Source organism: Schistocerca serialis, chromosome 3 (assembly GCF_023864345.2).
Source record: "Schistocerca serialis cubense isolate TAMUIC-IGC-003099 chromosome 3, iqSchSeri2.2, whole genome shotgun sequence".
NCBI classification, from domain to species: Eukaryota; Metazoa; Arthropoda; class Insecta; order Orthoptera; family Acrididae; genus Schistocerca; species Schistocerca serialis.
The window spans coordinates 700,541,517-700,568,158 of NC_064640.1; the positions used below are offsets into that span (position 1 = coordinate 700,541,517).

The 26,642-nt window shown below is 38.8% G+C and overlaps 1 protein-coding gene across 2 annotated transcripts in view; it reads left to right on the forward strand.

The window, feature by feature from the left end:
- Positions 1 to 14,844, forward strand: part of LOC126469560 (uncharacterized) — a 335,049-nt gene extending 320,205 nt beyond the window's left edge. Inside the window, exons 7-8 of one of the 2 annotated variants that reach the window (XM_050096680.1) lie at positions 639 to 807; positions 14,476 to 14,844. In XM_050096680.1, coding sequence (XP_049952637.1) covers positions 639 to 807; positions 14,476 to 14,782 — 476 coding nt within the window. In that variant the 3' untranslated portion in view covers positions 14,783 to 14,844. Of the gene's footprint in view, positions 1 to 638; positions 808 to 1,045; positions 1,175 to 14,475 lie in introns of those variants that run through there. The other variant, XM_050096681.1, reaches the window with a different exon arrangement.
- The last annotated feature ends 11,798 nt before the right edge of the window (positions 14,845 to 26,642 follow it).

Genomic DNA, 26,642 nt, shown 5'->3' on the forward strand with positions numbered 1-26,642 from the left:
AAACAGATTGTTCATACCATAACTACAATACTAGAGGTAAAGATGATCTACATGTTGAACTAAAAAAATTATCACTTGTACAGAAGGGAGTAAAGTATGCTGATATAAAGACTTTTAATGCATTGCCTAATTATATTAAATGTACAAGATAAAATGAAACACTGTTCAAAGGTACCTACATTAAAAAAAAATACCTGCTTGACCATTCACTGTACTCCTTAGATGAATTATTTTCCAGAAATAATATGCTCCCTTAATAATAGATGTTTTTAGTCTCTTAGTTATTAGGTGGATGATACAATATTATGTTAATGATATAGTGTTGGTGTTAATGTTATAGTTATAATGTTACAGAGTGAACTGCTATACTAGTTAAATGACAGCTTGTAAATGAGAAAAAGTGATACTTATTAATATCTATATCATTGTATTATATTTCTATTCTGTAGCATTAATTGTATTTGTACAATTGTATTGACATGTTCCACATCCAGGCAAATCACTCGCATGTACAGATCCATGGAATATGCATACCAAATAAAATAAAATAAAAAATGAAGCTTACTAAGCATGCTATAGTATAAGGTCTTTAACTTTACTAATGAAACTATAAATTAAATGAAGATAATTTGTTTCAGAAACAAATTACAGTCCAGGTCCAGATACATGTAAACTTACAAAGCTACTGATAATGGTTTCTACAGTTTATGTTGTACTTCTGTTGCCAATTGGAATAGTTGGCAGTATTGATCTCTACTGGAGAGTGCACAGACCATCACAAAGCTACACTGTGGAATACATAAAATGGTACAGTAGTAAATGTCTAGCTCCTTATCTGTTTTTTAAATATGTATGGTTATCAAAATACTGAAAACATCCATATTATGAAAAACAGCCTGTTGTGTTGGGGCAACATTGCCTATTCTTATGCTAAGTTTGCTTTTTGTTGTGACAGCATGGAGATATTCTGTTAAGTTATTCATTACTTATTAATAAAGAGACTTAGACCATAACAAAGGGATATCCACATTAATACCATTTGTAGATTTTAGGTAAGCTTTTGAAGATGTTGACTGAAACACACCCTTTGAAGTTCTGATGGTACCAAAGATGAAATATGGGGAGCCAAAGAATATCTACAACCTGTACAGATACCAGACTGCAGTTATAGGACTAGAAAGACATGAAACAGAAACAAGATAAGATTGTAGTCTATCCCTGATGTTATTCAGTCTGTAATTGACGAATCTGTAAAGGAAGTCATGAAGAAATTTTGAAAGGTAATGATGTTCAGAGAGAAGAAATGAAAGCTTTAAGGCTTGCTGATAACATTGTAATTCTGTCAGAGATGGTGACCTCTTCGAAGATCAGTTGAACAGAATCAATACCATCTAGAAAAGAGGTTATAAAGTGTGCATCATCAAAACTAAAACAAGGGTAATGCAATATAGATCAATTATCAGTTACACTGAGGTAACAAAAGTCATGGGATAACCCCAAATTTTTTTTTTTAATCGTTTTCCACGGATCCCTTGGAGAGGAGTCTCTGGGATGTGGAAAGAGTCAAGACCTCCTTTTGCCTGGTGTAGTGCAGCAACTTGATGTGGCACAGAATCAACAAGCTGTTGGAAGTCCCGTGAAAAAACATCGAGTCATGCTGCCTCTGTAGCTATTCATAATTGCAAAAGTGTTGCCAGTGCAGGGTGTTGTGCATAGACCGACCCCTCAATTATGTCCCATAAATTTTGTTCAATGGCATTCTTATCAGATAATCAAAGAAGCCAGGTCATTTGCTTGAATTGTCCAGAATGATCTTTAAACCAATTGTGAGCAATTGTTGCCTGGTGACATGGTACACTGCCATCCATAAAAATTCCATCAATGTTTGGGGACAGGAAGTCCTTTAATGGCTGCAAATGGTCTCCAAGTTGCTGAACATAACCATTTACAGTCAATAATCAGTTCAGTTGGACCAGAGGGCCCAGTATATTCCACGTAAACACAGCCAAAATCATTACGCAACAACCACCAGCTTCCACTGTGCCTTGTGGACAACTTTCGTCCGTGGCTTCTTGGGGTCTGCGGCACACTCAAACCCTACCATTGCTCTTACCTGTTGAAATCAGGACTTATCTGACCACACCATAGTTGTCTGGTCATCCAGGGTTCAACTGATATGATCATGAGCCCAGCCACTGCCAGTGATGTTAACAAAGGCACTCGTGTCAGTTGTCTGCTGCCATAGCCCATTAATGCAAATTTCACCACATTGTCCCGCTGGATATGTTCATCATATGTCCCACATAGATTTCTGTGGTTATTTCATGTAATGTTGCTTGTCTGTTAGCACTGACAATTTTATGGAAACACTGCTGCTTGTGGTTGTTAAGTGAAGGCCATCAGCCACTGCATTGTCAAGGGTGAGAGGTAATGCCTAAAATGCAGTATTTTTGGCATACTCTCTACTCTGTGAATCTCAGAATATTGAATTCCTTAACGATTTTCAAAATGAATTGTTCCATGCATCTAGCTCCACCTATCATTCCATGTTCAAAGACTGTTAATTCTGATTTTGCAATCATAATTATTTCAGAAACATTCTTACATGAATCACCTGGTTACAAATGACAGGTTTGTCAATGCACTGCCCTTTTGTACCTTGTGTGTGCAATACTACTGTCATCTGTATATGTACATATCACTATCCCATGACTTTTGTCACCTCATTCTACATCAGATCATGCTGATGGAATTAGATTTGGAAATGAGGCAGTAATAGTAGTAGATGAGGTTGGTTATTTGTGCGGCAAAGTAACTGACAATGTATAATGTAGGAAGCAAATGAAATGAAGACTGGCAGTAGCAAGAAAGATATTTCTGAAACAATGAAACATTTTAGCATCTAATGTAAATTTAAGTGTTTGGAAGCCATTTCTTATAGTATTTTTCTGGGTTGAAGCCTTGTACAGAAGTTAAATGTGATTGATAAACAGTACAGACAAAAAGAAAACAGAACTTTCCGAAATTTTACTCTCTGGTAGAATACTGAGGATTAGATGGTACACTGTATAGCTGATGAAGAGTTTTTGAACAGCAATTGACAAGGAAAGAAATTCATGGAAAACTTGACTAATATAAGGTATTGGTTGATATAATATCTCCTGATGCATCAAGAAATAGTCAGTTTTATATTGGGCTGTGTCTGTGGTGATGGTGGTGGTGCTGCGGTGTTGTAGAGGAACACCAATGCTTTCCTGCAGTAAGTAAGTTGAAGTGGATGTAAGTTCCAGCCGCTATGCAGAGATGAAAAGGTTTGCACAAGATGTACTGACATGGAGATCTGCATCAAACCACACCTTGGACTGAAGATCACAGCAGCACTAACAAAAGAGACATAAAAGCTGGTGATTACTTGCCTTGAGAAAATAGCAAAGCCCTCCAGTCCCAGTGCTGTAGAAACACATCTTAAGAATGATATCTTGGGAAAGGTTGAAAAAGAGGAGGAGGCAGGCAGGTCCCTTATTGCCTAATATGTCATTTGGTGTCACCCTCCCATTTCCCCATATGTTAGCTGCTTTCCTTGAACTTTCACTCATTTTGCTTACATCTTAAATATAACAATCTCTCCTCATCCCATCCCTCCCCACCAAATAGCTGCTGAATGGTAGCATTATCATTTTTTCATGTAGTGGACCTGGGTTCAGTTATGGTGACAACACTAATATAAAGTGTCATGCTCATTACATAAATGGTGTTGTGCCAAGCTGTGAAGCACACAAGATTTATTATTTATGTATCTATAAACATTATAGTAAAAAAGTTATTAAATATACAGGATGGTCACAATTAATACTGAAAACTGATACATGTCAGTGTATACAGTAATAGAAATAAAAACATTCCAGCAAACATGACCCCACAAATGAGCTGTTTGAGAGATAATTATGAGTATTTGGTTACAAGCCACCACTGACTTCAGTATTTCCCGTGTTAGGACAAATATATTTGAAACTTTTTGATAACACTGGAATTTTGCAAAAGAGTGTCAGACAGTAATTGTGTGGAGCCAAGAATAGGCTTGATAGGGAGAGGTAGTATGACATAGATGATGACCTTAAAAAGGATAGCTATTCAAACTGGTGGCACAAATGTCCACCTTGTGCAGCTGTTTCAGAATCATAATAGCCTCATCTTGTTACAGCTGTTAGGACTATTAACATGGGGGTTGAGAAGGCAGTAATGTTGGAGGGTACATTGCAGTAGTGCCAGATGAGTCTATCAATAGATTGTCTTTCACTAGGAATGGTCTGCATGTCAATAAGTATGGGAAGGAAATGACAAATTTTATAGGTGAGAATGTAGTGGGGGGTGTTGTGATTATTCATGAAAAAACTCCTCTAGTAATTTGTGTTGAAGCCGCATTTCTTTCTGGTTGAAATTGGCTCATAGGTATTCCTCCTTAAGAGAAGTCTCTCTCTACCTTCCAAAAAAGATCAATATCAAAGCAATGAAGGAATTAGCATATAGCACCAAAATATAACGGGTTTCAATGATAGGGATATGATAAACTGCTACTCATCACATGTTGTTGTTGTTGTGGTCTTCAGTCCTGAGACTGGTTTGATGCAGCTCTCCATGCTACTCTATCCTGTGCAAGCTTTTTCATCTCCCAGTACCTACTGCAACCTACATCCTTCTGAATCTGCTTAGTGTATTCATCTCGTGGTCTCCCTCTACGATTTTTACCCTCCACGCTGCCCTCCAATACTAAATTGGTGATCCCTTGATGCCTCAGAACATGCCCTACCAACCGATCCCTTCTTCTGGTCAAGTTGTGCCACAAACTTCTCTTCTCCCCAATCCTATTCAATACTTCCTCATTAGTTACATGATCTACCCATCTAATCTTCAGCATTCTTCTGTAGCACCACATTTCGAAAGCTTCTATTCTCTTCTTGTCTAAACTATTTATCGTCCATGTTTCACTTCCATACATGGATACACTCCATACGAATACTTTCAGAAATGACTTCCTGACACTTAAATCAATACTGGATGTTAACAAATTTCTCTTCTTCAGAAACGCTTTCCTTGCCATTGCCAGTCTACATTTTATATCCTCTCTACTTCGACCATCATTAGTTATTTTGCTCCCCAAATAGCAAAACTCCTTTACTACTTTAAGTGCCTCATTTCCTAATCTAATTCCCTCAGCATCACCCGACTTAATTAGACTACATTCCATTATCCTTGTTTTGCTTTTGTTGATGTTCATCTTATATCCTCCTTTCAAGACACTGTCCATTCCATTCAACTGCTCTTCCAAGTCCTTTGCTGTCTCTGACAGAATTACAATGTCATCGGCTAACCTCAAAGTTTTTATTTCTTCTCCATGAATTTTAATACCTACTCCGAATTTTTCTTTTGTTTCCTTTACTGCTTGCTCAATATACAGATTGAACAACATCGGGGAGAGGCTACAACCCTGTCTTACTCCCTTCCCAACCACTGCTTCCCTTTCATGTCCCTCGACTCTTATAACTGCCATCTGGTTTCTGTACAAATTGTAAATAGCCTTTCGCTCCCTGTATTTTACCCCTGCCACCTTTAGAATTTGAAAGAGAGTATTCCAGTGAACATTGTCAAAAGCTTTCTCTAAGTCTACAAATGCTAGAAACGTAGGTTTGCCTTTCCTTAATCTTTCTTCTAAGATAAGTCGTAAGGTCAGTATTGCCTCACGTGTTCCAGTGTTTCTACGGAATCCAAACTGATCTTCCCCGAGGTTGGCTTCTACTAGTTTTTCCATTCGTCTGTAAAGAATTCGTGTTAGTATTTTGCAGCTGTGACTTATTAAGCTGATAGTTCGGTAATTTTCACATCTGTCAACACCTGCTTTCTTTGGGATTGGAATTATTATATTCTTCTTGAAGTCTGAGGGTATTTCGCCTGTTTCATACATCTTGCTCACCAGATGGTAGAGTTTTGTCAGGACTGGCTCTCCCACGGCCGTCAGTAGTTCCAATGGAATATTGTCTACTCCGGGGGCCTTGTTTCGACTCAGGTCTTTCAGTGCTCTGTCAAACTCTTCACGCAGTATCGTATCTCCCATTTCATCTTCATCTACATCCTCTTCCATTTCCATAATATTGTCCTCAAGTACATCGCCCTTGTATAGACCCTCTATATACTCCTTCCACCTTTCTGCTTTCCCTTCTTTGCTTAGCACTGGGTTTCCATCTGAGCTCTTGATATTCATACAAGTCGTTCTCTTATCTCCAAAGGTCTCTTTAATTTTCCTGTAGGCGGTATCTATCTTACCCCTAGTGAGATAGGCCTCTACATCCTTACATTTGTCCTCTAGCCATCCCTGCTTAGCCATTTTGCACTTCCTGTCGATCTCATTTTTGAGACGTTTGTATTCCTTTTTGCCTGTTTCACTTACTGAATTTTTATATTTTCTCCTTTCATCAATTAAATTCAATATTTCTTCTGTTACCCAAGGATTTCTACTAGCCCTCGTCTTTTTACCTACTTGATCCTCTGCTGCCTTCACTACTTCATCCCTCAAAGCTACCCATTCTTCTTCTACTGTATTTATTTCCCCCATTCCTGTCAATTGCTCCCTTATGCTCTCCCTGAATCTCTGTACAACCTCTGGTTCTTTTAGTTTATCCAGGTCCCATCTCCTTAAATTCCCACCTTTTTGCAGTTTCTTCAGTTTTAATCTACAGGTCATAACCAATAGATTGTGGTCAGAGTCCACATCTGCCCCTGGAAATGTCTTACAATTTAAAACCTGGTTCCTAAATCTCTGTCTTACCATTATATAATCTATCTGATACCTTTTAGTATCTCCAGGGTTCTTCCATGTATACAACCTTCTTTCATGATTCTTAAACCAAGTGTTAGTTATGATTATGTTGTGCTCTGTGCAAAATTCGACCAGGCGGCTTCCTCTTTCATTTCTGTCCCCCAATCCATATTCACCTACTATGTTTCCTTCTCTCCCTTTTCCTACACTCGAATTCCAGTCACCCATGACTATTAAATTTTCGTCTCCCTTCACAATCTGAATAATTTCTTTTATTTCATCATACATTTCTTCAATTTCTTCGTCATCTGCAGAGCTAGTTGGCATATAAACTTGTACTACTGTAGTAGGTGTGGGCTTCGTATCTATCTTGGCCACAATAATGCGTTCACTATGCTGTTTGTAGTAGCTTACCCGCATTCCTATTTTCCTATTCATTATTAAACCTACTCCTGCATTCCCCCTATTTGATTTTGTGTTTATAACCCTGTAGTCACCTGACCAGAAGTCTTGTTCCTCCTGCCACCGAACTTCACTAATTCCCACTATATCTAACTTCAACCTATCCATTTCTCTTTTTAAATTTTCTAACCTACCTGCCCGATTAAGGGATCTGACATTCCACGCTCCGATCCGTAGAACACCAGTTTTCTTTCTCCTGATAACGACATCCTCTTGAGTAGTCCCCGCCCGGAGATCCGAATGGGGGACTATTTTACCTCCGGAATATTTTACCCAAGAGGACGCCATCATCATGTAATCATACAGTAAAGCTGCATGCCCTCGGGAAAAATTACGGCTGTAGTTTCCCCTTGCTTTCAGCCGTTCGCAGTACCAGCACAGCAAGGCCTCATCACATAGAGGAGGCAATCAGTTGCAGACAGGTACAGTGAAAGACTGCTAAAGTATAGCTAAAATATTTGAGTTTTCCAGCAAAGTCCTTTTTTCAAAGTAGAAAATGTACACACATTCACACAAGTGCAAATCACACACACATGGCCCAAGTGTTCAGAGATATTGGCCATGTGTGTGTATTGTGCTTGTATGAATGTGCATGTGTGTGTTTTCCACTTCACAAAAAGGACTGTGTCCAAAACTCCAAATATTTTAACTATATTTTAGCAGTCTTTTTCACTGTGTCTATCCACAATTTAATGCTTCATCTCTGTAGTGAGTAGCAGTCTATCCTTTTCATATAGTTGTTATTCCATCCTGGAAATTCCATTGCAAAATGTAGGGCTACTATAAATTATTCATTCATTCTCAGAATTCCAGGTTTCATGAAGTATTACATCTAGAAATGTGATTGATGCATGAATGGAACAATAAACTCCCAAGAGTTTGCATTGTACCTACCAGTTGGTGTTACAAGTGTAGTGCCTTGACAGAATGGTGACAAAGCAAGAAAAGAGTTCATGTCTATTGAAATATGTGAGTTATTCACCTGTTGCAACAGTGCAGTGTGCATTCAGAAGGAATTATGGAAAAAAACACCTAGTAAACAGAGCAGTGTGCATTGATACTGACTATTAAGAGACACTGGTTGTCTCTATAAACAGAAAAGTACCAGCTGACTAAGTGTGCCAGATGCAGCTGTGGAGAGATTGAGGAGAAGTCTTTACACAGTCAAAAAGAAAAAAAAAGTGGTCTGCACAAGCCACAAACTTGGAATGTCATGGCAAACTGCATGGATGATTTTGTGATGGCAGTTACATGTCGAACCACACTGTCCACAGCTCATGCAACAATTAAAACCAGGACATTATGACTGCTGCCTTCAATTTTGCATCACAATGCTGGAAGCATTTGTGGATGAAAATTTCACCTCCAAGCTGTTATTCATGAACAGACCAACCTTCCATTTATCCAGTAATGTTAATCATCACAATGTGAGAGTGTGGGCACTGAAAATTCTCATGAAATTGTTGTGCATGAATGAGATTCACTGAAGGTTAATATTTTCTGTGCAGTGTCGCAGACAAAGCAGTGTGGGCAATTTTTCATCTGGGAGGAGAATGTGAAGAGTACCAATACATTGAATTTATGGTTATTTCCACAACTGACTGCTGATTCTGAAAAATTCATCTTCTAACAAGAGGGGGCACCCTCTCATTGGAACATCAGTGTTCGTCTCAACATAAACAATGAACATTGCATTGCCACATTGGGCGTAGTGGTGCAGACAATGTGGTTGCGTTCTCTTGGACCTCCAGGTAACCCCATCCCTTAAGGGTACATTAAGGACCATATTTATGTACCCCCACTGCCAAGAACACTGAAGCGGCTCAGAGAAAGTATCAAGGCTGCTGCAATGACTGTTGACAGAATGTTATTACATCAGGTACGGACAAAACCTGATACTGCTTAAGCATGTTTCATGTGATCTGAGAGGAACATTGTAGAATGCAAAATGCAAATGTAATGTATTTATGGTTTTATTCTTGTATCAGTCATGTTTGTACACATAATACCTTGGAAAATATGGAGATCTGAAAATGCATGTGTTGGTTATTTCGGCCCTGTGTTATGGATATTATAGGTAAAATTAGTTAACTGCTTATAGAGCTTGAATCTGACATTATTGGTATATCAGAGCAGAACTTAAACAGTGTGAAAATTCAGCGGTTTCCTATACCAGTGCAAATTAGTTAGTTCCTTTTCAAGGAGTTATTTGCAGAGTCAGTAGTGACCATGAACATGAAAAAAATATTCCAGTTGCCTCTGTTGATATATCAAGGCACTGCACTGAATAGGACATTGAACATTACGCAGAAGCAGTTGAATTTAGTGAAACTTAACCCTTAATTTTAGTTACCTTTAGGTCCTCTACTATTGATTTCAGAATGTTTTTGTTCAAACTAGGGAGGGTTCTCGGTTCACTGAATAGAAAGTAACAGAAATTAGTTGTATGTAGTTACTTTAATATTAATTTTATAAGTGACTGTAAAAGGAAAAGACTGTTAGAACATCTGATACATTCATATTATCTGATTCAGACTTTTTTTTCATGCAGTGTAGAGGGGAGCTGTAGCACATCTATAAACTAAATTTTTATTTATTCTTCATTACTAGAGAATTGTTCCATTAGTAAAAGGGTAAGTGGCCTTTCAGATCATGATGGACAAATTTTAACACTAAAATAATTTGTGCACTCACAAGTTAAATATAATTAAAAAAAACATTTAGAAGTGTTAATCCAGTGGCAACTGAGATTTTTTAAACCTCATTAAAGACCAAGAGTGACAGGATGTTCATCGTGCTGATAACATAGACAATAAATACATTGCTTCCCTCAACACATTACTCATGTGCTTTGAAACTTGCTTCCTATTAGAACATTTTGAACAGGGTACTATCTCTTAATAGGCGACCTGAATAGCTGACTAATGGGATAAGGGTGTCATGTAGACAAAATGGGAATTGTATCAAAATGTTAGAATTGGGGATAATCACAACTGAACTGCAGTGGGCTATTACAAACAGTGTTCTAAGGTGATTAAAAATGTCATTAGGAAGCCAAATGTATGTGGTACACAAATATAATTGCTAATTCTGAGGATAAAATTAAGAACCATATGGTCCATCATGAAGGAAGTGTCTGGTTAACAGAACAAGGTTGAGGATATAAAGTCCATATGCAGTAGAAATACTTTTTTTACTGATAAATCAGATATATGTACAATACTTAAAATAAATTTTTGAACATAGCAGGTGAAGTAAAGGAAAACTCATTTTCTACAGGGAATCATGTAACACTCTTAGAAATTGGCTTTCCAAAACTGCTATCTGAAATACACCTTCATGATACTGACAAGGGGGAGACTGAGTCAATAATTAAATTGCTGGACACTAGTAACTCTCTTTGATAGGATGGCATATATAGCAGGATATTAAAGAACTGTGCTCTATACATTAACACTGTGCTTAGCCACGTTTGTAATTTTTTCCTTTAGGAATGGACAGTTCCCTGAATGTTTAAAGTACTCAGTTGTAAAACTTTTTATAAAAAAGAAAAAAGCTATAATGTATACAATTTTAGATCTATTTCTATGCCATCATTGTATATATAAGTGTAGCTGATCATTTAAATTTACAAAATTTGCTGTGAAACATACAGTTTGGTTTTAGAAGTGATTTCACAACCGAAAATGCTATATTCTCTTTTCTCTGTGAGGAACTGGCGGATTGAACAAAAACATTGTAAAGATTAGGCATTTCTTATTTAGCTAAGGTGTTTGATTGTGTTGACTGTAAGATATCACCACAGAAGTTAAACCATTATGGAATAAGAAGGGCAGCTCACAATCTCTTCATCCTGTACTTTAAGAACAGACAGCAAAAGCTCATTCCCCACAGTAGTGAGAATGGCTATGAGGTGGCATGTGACAGGCTTTTCTAAAATTGATGACACTAGATCGGTGGGGAAAAATGTTGATTGCAACATAGGCAATGTATTGAACTGTGCAGTGCAAGAGATAAGTTCGTGACTTGTAGAAAATAAGTTGATGCTAAATCACAGTAAGACTCTGTTTTTACAGTTTGTAACACATAATTCAACTAAAACAGAAATTTTCATTAAAGAGAATGGGCAGATGACTAGTAGTGAGTATGAACAATTTAGATTTGTAGGTATTCCAACAGATGGTAAGCTGCCACGGAAAGCCCATGGTCGCGATTTTGTTAAAAAACTGAATACTGCTATATTTACAATTAGAACAGTATTAGCAATAACTGACTGTCAAATATGAAAATTAGTCTACTTTTCTTATTCTCATAAACTTATAACATGTGGCATTATGTTCTGAGCTAACTCTTCCCATTTACAAAGAGTATTTCTGGCTCAGAAATTGGCAGTTCAAGCAATTTGTGGTGAAGGTTTATAAATTGCTTTGTCAGTTCCTGTTCCAGAGTCTGGAAATTATGATATTGGCCTCTCAATATATACACTGAAGAGCCAAAGAAACTGGAACACCTGCCTAATATTGTGTAGGACCCCCACGAGCATGCAGAAGTGCCGCAATGTGATGTGGCATGAGCTCGATTAATGTCTGAAGTAGTGCTGGAGGGAACTGACACCATGAATCCTGCAGGGCTGTCCATAAATCCATAAGAAAACGAGAGGGTGGAGATCTCTTCTGAACAGCACATTGCAAGGCATCCCAGATATGCTCAATAATGTTCATGTCTGGGGAGTTTGGTGGCCAGCAGAAGTGTTTAAATTCAGAAGAGTGTTCCTGGAGCCACTCTGTAGCAATTGTGGATGTGTGGGGTGTCACATTGTCCTGCTGGAATTGCCCAAGTCTGTCGGAATGCACAATGGACAAGAATGGATGCAGGTGATCAGACAGGATGCTTACATACGTGTCATCTATCAGAGTCGTATCTAATCTGTTTACATATTTGAATAAGCATGCCTATACCAGTTTCTTTGGCGCTCAGTGTAGTTTTCAAATGTCATTTGTTGGTAACAATATGAGCTTTTTTCCAAGAACTGGTCACTTTCAATCATTTAACACTAGGATCCACTCTACATTTGCGTTACATCTCTCTGATTCTTGTACACAAAGGCATGCAGTATTCTGCTGCATCTATTTTCAATTAGCTACCACAAGAATTAAAAACTCTAAAAAGTAATCCTTCCACTTTCAAGTCTAAACAGAAGAATTTCCTCATGGTTCACACCTGTGTTAAATTCTTGATTATAAGCTTGTCATCAACATAGGACTCTTGTTAGTCTTATTAACATTTCTGATATTAATTACATGTGCAGACTCATTCCATGACCATGGAGATTTGCTCCTCACTTTGGTCCTACATAACTAGATGTATAAAATAAAAATTAAAAAAAGAAGTTCTCAACTAACTGGTCTCAAATCTCACCCGTGGTCCATAATTTGGTAGTGAGGTACATGCATGATGTGGGAAAAGCACATTCTTCTGCAAATGTAGGACAACATCTGTCATGTCACCATGCCCTGAGATGGGTAGGGCAGCAGGTGCTGTGCCTTAGCCTCAAGCACCACTTGATCTCAGTTCTCTAATTTTTTTGTCCAGGGTCATGTCAAAATTTAAGTGCACAACAGTTTCATTGATAAAATTGAAGAACTGGAGAAGCAAATTGTACTGTGCTGTCAAGTTTAATGGATGATCTAAGGATCTTTGAAAGAACTTGTAACTCACTGCAGAGATGGCTGCAGCATTGGATCCAAATCCAAGGACAGCATATGAAGTCTTTCTTTAGCAAGTACAAGTGTATCTAAATTATAAGATGATCTATGCCCAAGCAGTATTATATTACTTGTTAAGGGTATTGAGTAAAATAAGAGCCCAGTTAGATAGGGACCTGATCAAAAAGTTTACATTTCAAATAAGTTATACTAACTAGGTGGTATTTGATGTTGAAGTCAGTGGCAACTCATAACCACACATTCACAATGATCTCACAAATGGGTCATTTGCAATGCAATGTGTAAGGAAATTTTGGTTCCATATTGAGTATTTTAATCCATGTCAGTTTTTGTTACTAATTATGATACACCCTGCACCCACATGTTCTCAGCTTGTCACCCCCAGCAGCCAGTTAGGCCACTTCGGCATTATGCCAGTCCTACTCATTATGTAAGTTGAGAGGACACTCTTAAACTGTCAGTATGTTGGATGTCCTGAGAACAATTTCAAAGATGATGGCACCATTGTGGTGAGACATCAGTATCAAATAAAAATAATGGACAAAAACAAGTCCCCAGAACAAGTTATCTAAAGAAGATATCCCCAAATTATGATGTAGGCATTATGATTTATGTGATACCAAAACTCATATAACATGCTGAACACTCTGTTTCTGCAGTCACAGTCCAATATGAATTATATAAACTGATTCTCCAAAACTGTTTACTGATATCTAAACTAAGAATCATTGCCAAGAGGACATTAGCATAATGTAACTGATGCCATGGTCATTCATTATAAATCAAAAGATGCTGAGAAAATTGTGATAAAGAATGAGGTATCATCATTCACAGTATTCTGAACAACAAGAAGAGAGGATGCCCAAAGAAACTCGTGTATCAGGTAATTTACTTTAAATTGTTGAGTGTAGGTGTAGTTCTGTGAAGGCATGAACTGCAGACTTATTATACTTCATTGGTTTTACTGTTCCTGTATACAATCTAATATAATTAAAATCTATATCAGTGTCTTACTTGATCAAGTGCTTACTACAGCTCAGATGTTGGTCTCAAACAAGGGAAGCATTAGTCAGGCAAAGTTGCATTAATAGATGTGTCTGGATTTAATTTGAGAGAGATGTGTGTAAGCTTGCGCTGTGTACCTGGTCCTGCCCAACTGTGTGAAAAGAATGATACTGAACATCTGTAGTCAGTTTTAGAATGGTAATCTGGGGTTCTGTGCAAAATTGCCACAATATTCACTGGTTGAAACAAGCAGTTTAATTCATGACAAATGCTATAAAAATCTTGAAGGAATTAAAAAGTATTATGGATGTATTCCATGTTGTATCACAACATTCTGATTGGCTAAAATGGTCTAATTGTGTCTGTGTTGTTTTCCTCCTTCCTTGATAACCATTCAGTGGTGTCAAGACTGATGTATAAAAAATCCTGTGAAACTGTATAACTCTAAATGTAAATGTTTTCTCTTTTCAGGAAGAAGCAGTCCCTGCTGCTGAAATGGCTACGTGGTCTTTTCTTTTTTATATATTCATGTAATTTTGCAATAAACTTTTTTGTTTACTGCATGTCTGGAAATAATTTTAGACATGCAGTGAAGACAGTTACTGAAAAATGGTTGTCATCTTTTTGTTATAAATATATTTGTGATGTTAAGAAAAGTATTCATGCAGAAGCACCTCAAAAAAATACTATATCTCATGATGTGGAAATTAACAGAAGACAAAAAGTTTCATCTACTGCAAGCACTGTAACATTAATACCACACGATGCTGAATCATAGACTATTAAAAGATTAACACCAGTTCAATATTTATACAGATTTGACATTATATTAAGACAAACAACAAGGAATAATCATTTAATAAAACCATTTTATAAAATTTCCAGTATTATTTTCATCAATGTTTCTCTTTTTCCCTTCTTCTTTTGGCGCCTCTGTTCCACAATGGCACGGGGTTGGCATGGTTATTTACAGATTTGACATGGTGAATGTAAGAGGTGTCCAGATACCCTTCCTTTTGCCACCCTGTCACCCTTTAGGGATGGAATATGTGTACCTCAACTCTATACATGCAGCGTTATTCATGTGAAAGTGAGTGATAGTTTTCTAAATGTTAGCAAATTGTGTAACTGAGGCTGAAGTTGGGTACCAGCCTGGTATTCGCCTAAGGGAATGTGGGAAACCACCTAAAAGCCACATCCAGACTGGTCAGCATCCTCATCGTTAATCCTCCTGGGGCATTTGATCTGGGACTATTACATCACTTTTATCAAAAAACTCAGGAAACCATTTTGAAACAAATGATATGTTGAACTGGAGTAAGAATGAATTTACCTCAGACTGCAATTAAATGATCATCAATTTTATTATAACATGATCAGCTTCAAGGCTTCTAGCCTCATCTTTAGATGTATTAGATACATATAGATCAAATCAATGTCTGGTATGTTTATCTTAGGACCATGGCTTGCTATCATCAATTGTCCTCTTGTAACATTCAGTTTCAAATGATACATACAATACCACTCACAAAGTGCTCAGATACACACACCACACATCACTTTGATGTATATAAGCCTATAAAACTCAAAATCAATCATATTATAATAAAAACAGAAATATATTAATTGCAGCCTTTGGCAAACTCATTCTTAGCCTTAATTTATCATACGTTATGATTTCAAGATTCCAATAATGATGGAAAGTGTAAATAAAAGATATGTCCTTACAAAAAGCTTTCTGAGTATTGGTGTTTCCTTTCACCTAATTCAATGTAATATGGTTCAGTTATGCACTGTACAGAGATATCATTCTTTGACATGTGAGAACCCCATCCTAATAAGTGTATTTATCTCAGTTATGTTAAGAAGCAATTCAACATCATAACATTCTGGAGATAATAAATTATTCCAGTAATTAGTAATGTATCATTGCTGTTAAAAGCACAATAAGCAGTTCCAGATAACCACAACTTTGCTGCTACATGTTTCATACCCCAAACGTCTGAAACAATTGCTTGACATGAGCAAAAGGATATGCCAACATCATCAGCAACGTCTCTGATGGTGATTTGGTGTCTTTCCAGGACCAGTTTGTTTATTTCTTCCATATTGTCATCAGTAATTGATGTGTTAGGGTGTTCAGGGCAGTAGTCATCTTCAGTGTCTTCTCAACCCTCACTGAAATGTTTGTACCACTTGCAAACTCTTGTCTTACACATGGCAGATTATCCAAAAGCCACAGCCAATAAATTCAAATGCAGTATTTCTTGTTATTCCATTTATCAAACAAAATTAAATGCAAATTCTTTGATCCATCTTTTTTGAAAGCAAGAGTTCACTGAGCTCTCAAAAACACTCATAACATTTTTACTGTCCAGTATAAACTAATATTCAAAACATTTGAAAATGCTAACATACATCAAGAACATGTGTACCAACAAGATTTTTGAAAAAATTGAAAAATGGATGTATAAATCCCGGAAAATTAAACATTTCGCATTACTTTTTAATCAAACGTCACGCACATGTTCAGTGCAGTACATAATATTATAATGTATTACCCATTTTGCAGAACTATTTTTTGTTAATTTCTTTACATTTATCACCTTGTCTGTTGCACCAAAAAATAAGTATTTAAAATAAAATCAGTTTTCATCTTTTTAGTTTTAATATGTTATACCATGCTGTAAATGTAATGCTAAGCACTACTGAGAGCAGAAAATACATTTATATGAAAAGATTACACATTCTTGTACTGAAGGAAACACATTACTCATGATAGGTTAAGCTGACCTAAATATGATACAAAATCACATAATTGGTTTGTATGCTTTAAACAAAAAGAGTACCTGTTAGTCAAAAATTTTATGTGTTAGAAAGTATAAACTACTTTAAAATGATACTGTATTTAATTATTTAAAGCAAGAAATGTGACTAGAAAAAAAAAAAATGTTGTGTAAGTTTCTGGACTGAAAAGCCGAAGTGGCACTGCAGTCTAGAACCGCGAGACCGCTACGGTCGCAGGTTTGAATCCTGCCTCAGGCATGGATGTGTGTGATGTCTTTAGGTTAGTTAGGTTGAACTAGTTTTAAGTTCTAGGGGACTAATGACATCAGAAGTTGAGTCCCATAGTGCTCAGAGCCATTTGAACTATTTTTTTGGACTGAAAATCTTAAATATGTTACAGCTGGTCTGGAATATGATACACATGTTATAGTGTTATGTACACTGAAAACAGAAGCTTGAGGTCTTAAAAATGACACAAAGAATCCAAAACATGATACATATGTATACGTGTGATTTTTCTTGGGGGGATTTGTAGGATATTTATGGTATGAATCTACGTCAGAGTGAACTACAAAAATTTCTTTACTTGTTTTTTCTGTTTTTATTAATATAAAGTCAACCAAGTGTGGTTGGGAACTATTTACAATTATAATTAATATATTGGTACTAATAAAAAATGAGGGATGCACAACTGAGAATCACTGTACTTTTGTTACCATGAATATCAAGAGAACTATTAGACAGAAAGCAGCTTCTTCATTTGATATTTCCCATCCTAGTAGCAATATGAGGAATTGGACATTTCCCTATCACATTACTCTTATTAATAACTGAAATGTATTTATCGTTTCATTAAAAACTATTTTGTCATCATCCAAGAATACTTCAAAGGAACCGACATCATCCAGGCTGTCATCACTCTTCAAATAGATATCAGAATCAGCTTCCTCAGTTTCTATTCTCTTTCCACAACTTTAGTCACAGAAACAGCTGTCTGGGTGTTTTGGTTTTGGCCTACTCCTTTTTCTTTTGACATTTTTCTTTTTACCTTATGATGTAATTACCTTTTACAGTGGGTTTATCCAGTTACACTTGATGACAGGTTTTTTTTTATTCTCTGAAGGAGTATATACTCAAAACTTGCTGAAAATTCACTGCAGAAAAGAGAGGTTACTGTATGTCTTCTAGTACCATTAGCTTCAACTTCACCTCCATCCAACATGATATCCTCTTCTGAAATGTTGTGACCTGGCTCAGTGGCATTTATGGGCTTGTGGCGGCTATCGACTGCAAGAATCGACTGCCTCATCTTTGAGAACAAACTCCTTTGAAAACTGTCGATCTCAGTGTATTCCGAACTCTGTATTCGAGCGGATGTGTTTGTACCAACATGATCAAAATATAGTTAGTTCATTATAAATGAGTGAATACTTAATGTTGGGTTCGATATTACCATACATAACATCTCGATCCCCATACTGGTGACCCCGATGGTCATGAATGCCTCTTATGACAACAGAAATGTGTACTGGAACATCGCCATGGACAAACAATGCAGCAACCCTTTGTCGGATTTCTACGTCCATCGACTTCGCATCGCGCCGCATCTGGATGAAGTGTACAGGAAGTGTAATTACTGTGTAAATTCCTGACTCTTGTGTGAATTGGGGTTTTTTGTAACTTTGGTCACCTTCTCACACATCAACAATGCGACAAAGGTGCACACGTCATCCGTTGAAACTCACTCAACGCCTCGGTAATTTCACTTCCGGACAGTTCAGTGCTCCTTCACCAATTAATTTGGACAATTTTGACTTGCTTTTGTGTGATAATTATTACAGTGACATTCATCAGTGCAGTGCTTTGACATTGGACAATCATGCCAAACAATGGACTGCAACAAACGTGGACTATGTTGCAAATCCCAGTTCGCACGAACTCTAAACTACGGCTAAATCACAAATGCCCGTCATGACTACCACGTCTTCCACGCCACGTGCAAATTCGTTCGACTCAGTTTCCGCACAGCCCGTCTTCCAGAGTTCGAATGTTCATGCCAACTTTTCTGCCGCTTCTCCGCGCTTGTCCCTCATTTGCAGCATTCAACTACCAACATTTCTCTCCGACCAACTTCCAATGTGGTTCATGGCGGCAGAGTATATATTCTCCTCTTATGGCATCACTGACAAAAGTGAAAAATACCTCGTACTCTTCAGGCACCTAAAGGACTCTCATTGTATAATTACGGACATTATCTGTGACAATTTGAGTGACAAGTACACCAGAGCAAAAGCTGCTTTAATTCAGCACCTGTCACCAACATAATAGGAACAATTTCATCAAGGGCATCTTACCGATCAACGACAATGCACCAATTACACCGATGACAATGCCGGCTGTTTCTCAGTGCAACACTGGACGTGCCATGCCTCCCTCTACGCAGCACCTGAGCTGCACCGACTGTGCTCGACCACTACCGACAGCAACGTCATGGCCGCTGCCTGCTGGCTCACTGACCCCGACCCAGTCAAAACAAATAGCTGCATGACATACGATCCCACCACAGCTACCACACTCACATCTTGTCAATAACTTGCAGGCACTACCCACGCTTACCGCCCGGCCGTTCACTACTCCATCGCTCCCGCAACGATTTCAGCTGTATCAATGCTTCATACAGCAGTGAATGTGTTCTCACTCCACCACCACCGAGCACTGAGTTTCACATTCACGATCGCATACACGATCTCTTCTACTCAAACTGTTACATCAATACTGTGCCGCCGACCTTGTCTTGTACGCCAGGTTACCCTTTGATGAGACAGATTCTGATTTTGACCCCATCTTACTCAGTGATACACAGCAGACTGCTTCACGACATACATTTTCGCCTGAACAACTGCAACAGCTATGTGAGCAAATTGCGACATACAACTTGTTGGTACAAATCACTTACACATGCTGCAGCTGACACCGACCGAGCACGACATGCAACGAGATGCTTCTGTCATTCTTCCGCCTCTGACTGCTGACGATCCTTTGCTGTTACTACCAGCTACAACTAATACCATGACACTCACGCTACATGGATCTATGCCCCAGATGTCACAACTGTCATCATGCCGCCGCCTCAAGTGGAAATTCTACGTTACTGATTTGATACAAGCAACTTATTTACACCGTTGCCACCTTTCCTTGGTAGTTCCAGACACTTCATTTCTGTACCACCGCATAACCAGCCACATTCCAGTGCCGCTTGCTTTGCCACCCTCTTCACTACTTCTGCAATGTATGACCAACACATCTGCCGTTTCTGCTTCGACAAGTGAGCATCTTTCCACTCCGACACACGACCGTGCAGCAGTTTCGTGCAAGCAGCTTGCAGCCTTACAGCTCGACTGCAGTGCTGACAGCAACAGCACACACGCAGCTCCAGTTCCATCGAACTGTGTTGCCTCTATGCCACGGACCAGTAGTTCATCCGCCGATTCGACTTCTTCACGTTCACATTACGTCTCATCGCCTTCCTGCTCTGACCATGGTTTCGCCAACCACGTCCGCCTTTCACCACCTCTCGCCATCACCATGCCTCACGCACAGGGCTCATGGTCATGCCCCCCAACATTATATCACGGCTGTTTTGCACATCAAAACACTGACACTGTCAACTCCACTTGGAACATTCTGCCATCTACCGCTGTAACTCACTCACCATCCACAGACTCTGAGGTGACACTTCCGTCTACACCGAAGTCATCCCCCGCCAATGTCAGTCATGTGCAGCTTGCTGTTTTCTCCCCTGCTACGATATCAAGTGCCTCTACAACTCCGTCATTACCGTGAGTGTTGCTCATCCGACATCTTTTACGCGACCTGTTAAGCCACAGCGTGCTTACTCCTTTATGTCACACGGCCAATAACAAACTGTTACTGGTCACGTTGCATTTACCGCGGCACTCGCCGGCAAATACTTTGGCAATACATTGCATTGCATCTTCGACGCACTCCACCCATTTGATCGGATCAAAACCCCGCTGTGCCGCACGTCCTCGGCACGACGATGTTCTCCCTACTGACACGCCACCGCCTTCTGCTTCCACCGTGCCACCAGCAGCATAGCACGGTCAACCTGTGGACGCCTTCCGTGCCTCCTTCCCTCCGCTGGTCGCACCTACCAAGACATCAAGAAACGGTCCGATTGCGCCTCACACTAGCGCCTGCCATGACACGATCGGTCACCATCAGCCGGCTGGGTCCACACATGCCTCTCATCATCCTTACCGTGCTCCTCACTACCGGTTGGGGTCTCTGTGGTGGTTATCGACTGCAAGAGTCGACCGCCTAATCTTTGAAAACTGTTGATCTCAGTGTGTTTCGAACTCCGTATTCGAGCGGATGTGTTTGTTCCGACATGATCAAAATAAAGTTAATTCATTATAAATGAGCAATTACTTAATGTTGGGTTCGATATTACAGTACATAACATCTCGATCACCATAGACTCTCTTATGCCAAAACATTGTCTTCTTGTATGAAAGAGCCATAGTACTCCTGCTACAACCTGACGTGTTTCAATTCAATATTGTAGGCATAAAATAAATGAAATGTCACTAGGGCCCTATTTCACTATAATCCACTCTACATTGTAAATACCAGAATGTAACTAATACATACCCATATAACATATTCTGGAGGAATAATACACACAATTAATTTTTTGCCAACTAATACATGGATAAGACCACATGCGTCCACCATCAGAATCTGGCACACAACTAACAACTTGAAAACTTAGCACTTGCTATGTTTCCTGGTGTAATAATGTGAGAAACAGCAAGAACTACAGCACAACCACTGCATTATTGCCAATAGCAACAAGTATCACACATTTCAATGTATAGAACTCCATGATCTAAAAATTTAGTATAGCACTTTTAAGAATCAACAGTATCATGTTTTGGAGCAGAGTGTATCATACTAAAGGATTATATTGACTGATTAGTACATATCACTCTATAATAAACTTGATAATAATTAATACTCCAGCAGACAGAGTAAATTTTCTGTTTTGTAACTCAAACTTCATAGATACAAAGTCAATATTTTCATAAATGTGGCTAGTGTTCTAGAACTGCATGCACTTTTACTTTCAGTGTAGTAGTGCTGTTTGTCAGAATTTCTTTTTATGTCAAAAGTGGAGCGTATAATGGAAAAACAAATTATGTCCAACTATTCTTGAACACTGTCAGCATAAATAACAGCAAGAACATTTGTGACAGGTGTGGTCTCCTTATCAATAACATGAGTGTATCATTTTTAAGAAAATTTTATCTGTACCATTTATGCGACCCTTGCTGTACAAATTACAAATCAGAAACAAATTACTTGGTATGATACGTAGCAAAATATTCAACGCACTGTCTCAAATTACATTTTTTGAGTATCTGCTGATCTCTTACAGTTTATCACAACACATCTTCTTTGAGGTTCCTGTATTTTCACAATGAGGTGGCTGATTCCATCAAACCAGAGCTCATCTGCTACAGAACTGGAGTGTACAATTTACCAGTTTGTTTTGGTTGCATCACTTATCTCCTCAAGTATACCTGCACAATTTCTCTTCAAAAACCCAGGTACTCATTTTATCACCATGAGTGTATGACTTGTCCGGAACTGTTGTCAGCCATGGTGGCAGCTGTGGTGATAGTGGGGCTAGTATAGGCACTGGCAAATGAAGTAGGCCTACATCATTTTTCGAGTTTGATGTTTGTACATCCTGTGTTTAAGGTAATCTCTCTTCTCCATCTAATGTTCCAATTTCAGCATCAGTAAGATATTGTCTTTGATGAAGATTGTCAAGAATTCCTCCTTATTCATCTACATCTACATCATACTCTGCAAGTCACCTAATGATGTGTGGTGGAGGGTCCTTCTGAAGCCACTAACTAATCCCCCTACCTTGTTCCACTTGTAAATGGCATGTGGGAAGAATAATTGTTGGTAAACCTCTGTATTTTCTCTGCTTTCTTGAATTTTCTTGTTGTGGCCATTGTGCAGGATGTACGTGGGAGGAAGTAACATCTTGTCAGACTCTTTCCAGAAATTTCAATAGCAAACCACTCTGTGATGCACAATGTCTTTCTAGTAATTGGCTGCCAGTGGAGTTTACTGAGCATCTGAATAACGCTCTTGTGCCAACTAAATGATCCCGTGACAAAACGTACTGCTCTTTGTCATACATTCTCTCTATCTCTCTCTCTCTCTCTCACTCTCTCTCTCTCTATCTACACCATCCCCTCCCTCTCTTTCTATGTCTCTCTCTTCTCCTATCAGTCCTACCTGGGAAGGATCCCATATCGATGAACAATACTGAAGAATCAGCTGAGCAAGCCACTTCTATCCTGGATGAGCTACGTTTCCTTAAAAATTCTTCCCATGAATCTCAGTCTGGCATCTGCTTTTCCTACAGTTTGTTTTATGTGGTCAGTCCACTTAAGGTCACTCTGCATATTTTATCCTAGATATTTTATGGTAGGTAATTGTGTTCATCTCCAAATAGTGAATCCATACCTCTCTTAGCCCTAGCTGTAGAATCTCAGTCAAACCTCTAAAAGAAAATGCAATGGGCTCATGTTTAATAATAATAATAGAAATGTACAACAGCAGTAGGCATAATAGAATAGCATGTACAAGTTCTTAAAGCGCTGTCATGAGTGCTCAGTGTTACTTTCATGTAATGCTAAAGATGTTGCATGTGTCCCTGCAGTATGTACAATGTTGCATAAATTTGAATAAATAACATGTTATTGTTGGTTTATTAATGAACTATTTATGATTTTTGAACGTGAGTGGTAAAATATATTAATTGTTAATAAGCACACTAAACTCATAGTGTGAGGAGATTCAGGCTGTAGAAAAATGTTTAAATTCAATGGCCAAATGTTGCCAGTAGTGGACTGCTTCTCACAACTGCTGATACAGAAATGAAAGAATGGAACTTCAGCAATTGTTAAATAAGCATGACTAGATTATAGAAGTTCATGGTTGTCCAAAAAGTCAGTAAAAGTCCTTCCCTGTTGCGTGTAACATTAATGGAATGATGGGCAATGTTTGCTAGAGAAAGGAAAGACATTAGAGCTGGTGTCCCACTGATATTGAGTTCATTAGAGATGAGGTGCTATCTCAAACTGGAAAAAACCATAGGAAGGAAATTAGCTTTGAACCATCTCAGCATTACCTTCAAGTGATTAAAAAAACAATGGAAAACATAAATAGGGCATTTTGCACAGAGATTTGATTCCAGTCATCACAAATGTAAGTTGAATGGCTTAATTATTGTGTTACTTGGTTCGTTTAATTAAAACTCAAAAACATAAATACATTTTGGAATAACTGTGTAGACTGAGAAAACTGTTTTAAGTAATGTTGCCAATAGAAATTCTTAAAGTAGTAAGCAGTAGTCCTATTTTTGAGAAATCATAATTATGTCCCTTCTGCAGGGGGGAAGGAAGGATTGGTTTGTGGTTATGATGATTAGGATGATCAGAGGCAAAGAGATGGAGCAAAAGAAGGTGAGAAATGAAAAGTAAAAATAATAATAAAATTAAGTAATATGAGATGGAGGGGAAAAGATAAAATTATAAATAATTATCTCCTGCAAATCTTCCTTACTTCACAACTGCAATCATCTTCTGTGAAATTTCTTGGAAACAACTACAATTTATGAAATTTCTGTTTAACCATTATTACTATAGGGCTCTGGTTCAAGACCCCTACTGTCATCAGGATGCAGCAATGATGAATGCAGCGATGAGGATCTGCTCACACCTGAGGGTGACATATTTATTATTCAGAGTGCTGACAGCTCAGTCAGGCCTGTAAGTGCAGACCTTGTCAGCTGTGATAAGCATATGCCTGTCAGGCAGTACTGCTGCATAGTGGATGGCTCATATGTGATAGCTGTTATGTCTTGGGGAATCAGTCCCCCCCCCCCCCTCCCCACTCCCTCCCCCAGTATTGTAACCAGTGCAGCCCATGCTGGATGACAGGGAGATGATCTCCAAAATGCTCTCACCAATGTAAAGGACATGCACCCAGGATCTTGGCCTCCATCCCTGCCTTGTGTACTTGATGCATTCAGAGTTCAACACATGGCCTTCAGTTAGAAGACAGAGGCTGACAGCATCAGTGTTAGCTCCAGAAGTGGGGCAAGCAGAAACAATGGCTCCCCTTCATGGTGGCTGATGGTGAACAGCTTTTTGGCCCAATTTGTCAAGCCTCCGTTATGGCAGAAGGTGGTCTCTCCACCCATCAGTGATGACCCAGTGCTGGAATGTGCAGTTGCAGAGTCTCTCGAGCAAAGCAGCTCCATAAATGGTCATAGATAATTAGGTGTGCAGAGGGTCAACTGATAATAGACTTCACCACCATCTCCCCCACCCCCCTCCCCCCTCCACCTGCTCCACAAGACACTGCAACTGAGATCATTGATTAAGCAAAGCTGGAACTTCTGTGCTCTGCTGCAGTGGGGGTAGCAATGACCATCATGAGTACCAGTTTCCCTGTTTGACCAGCCCTACTGGTGGCTTCAGACATTTGTAACTTCATCTTTCAGATGCTCTTTCCTGCTGCATCAGTGGCTGCATAGTTACTGTTGAAATTTATCTGAGCCTTCTTGTGGCACTCTGCTCAGCCATGTTTCTGTTGCCACGAGGCCATTGTACTTCATTTGTGGACTTGAGCACTTGGTCAGTTACATGTGTCATGTGCATGTTCACCTCAGCCTGTTCACATTTTTCCCTAGCCAGCAGTCTGCTGGACATTGAGTCAGGCAACTTGGCTTCTGGTATTGTCAGTGAAGAACTTACACAGTTTTTTACTGTTCACCTGGGAGATTATTCTGGGGCACAACAGTACCTCTCAAATGGTCCAGAGAATGAATTGCTTTAGATGAAAGAGTGCAACAATTATTCTATGGAATATTTTAGTGTTCATTTCACATGTTGTTTACACAGTGTCTTCATTTTCATTGTTTGGAAACATTCTAACAAGGGAACCTCCCCTTCACAGCCCCCTCAGATTTAGTTATAAGTTGGCACAGTGGATAGGCCTTGAAAAACTGAACACAGATCAATCGAGAAAACAGGAAGAAGTTGTGTGGAACTACGAAAAAAATAAGCAAAATATACAAACTGAGTAGTCCATGGCAAGATAGGCAACATCAGGGAGAGTGTGAGCTCAGGAGCGCTGTGGTACCGTGGGTAGAGTGAGCAGCTGCGAAACGAGAGGTCTTTGGTTCAAGTCTTCCCTCGAGTGTAAAATTTATTTTTTTTATTTTCGCAAAGTTATGATCTGTCCGTTCGTTCATTTACATCTCTGTTCACTGTAATAAGTTTAGTGTCTGTGTTTTGCGACCGCACCGCAAAACCGTGCAAGTAGTAGACGAAAGGACGTGCCTCTCCAATGGGAACTGAAAACATTTGATCGCAAGGTCATAGGTCAACCGATTCCTCCACACGTCTGATATATTCTATACCACACTGGTGACAGCATGTGCATCACATGACAGGAATATGTTGTCGACCCACCTAACTTGTACATTTGGCGAATGGGTAAAAACATTCTTCTACCTTGCCCGATTTAGGTTTTCTTGTGGATGTGATAATCAGTCCCAAAAAAGTGATGAAAACATAAGAGTTTGTCAGATAATAATTGTCTGAAAATAAAAGATTAAACTTTTCACTCGAGGGAAGACTTGAACCAAGGACCTCTCGTGCCGCAGCTGCTCACTCTAACCATGGGACCACGGCGTTCATGAGCTCACGCTATCCTTGATGTTGCCTATCTTGCCA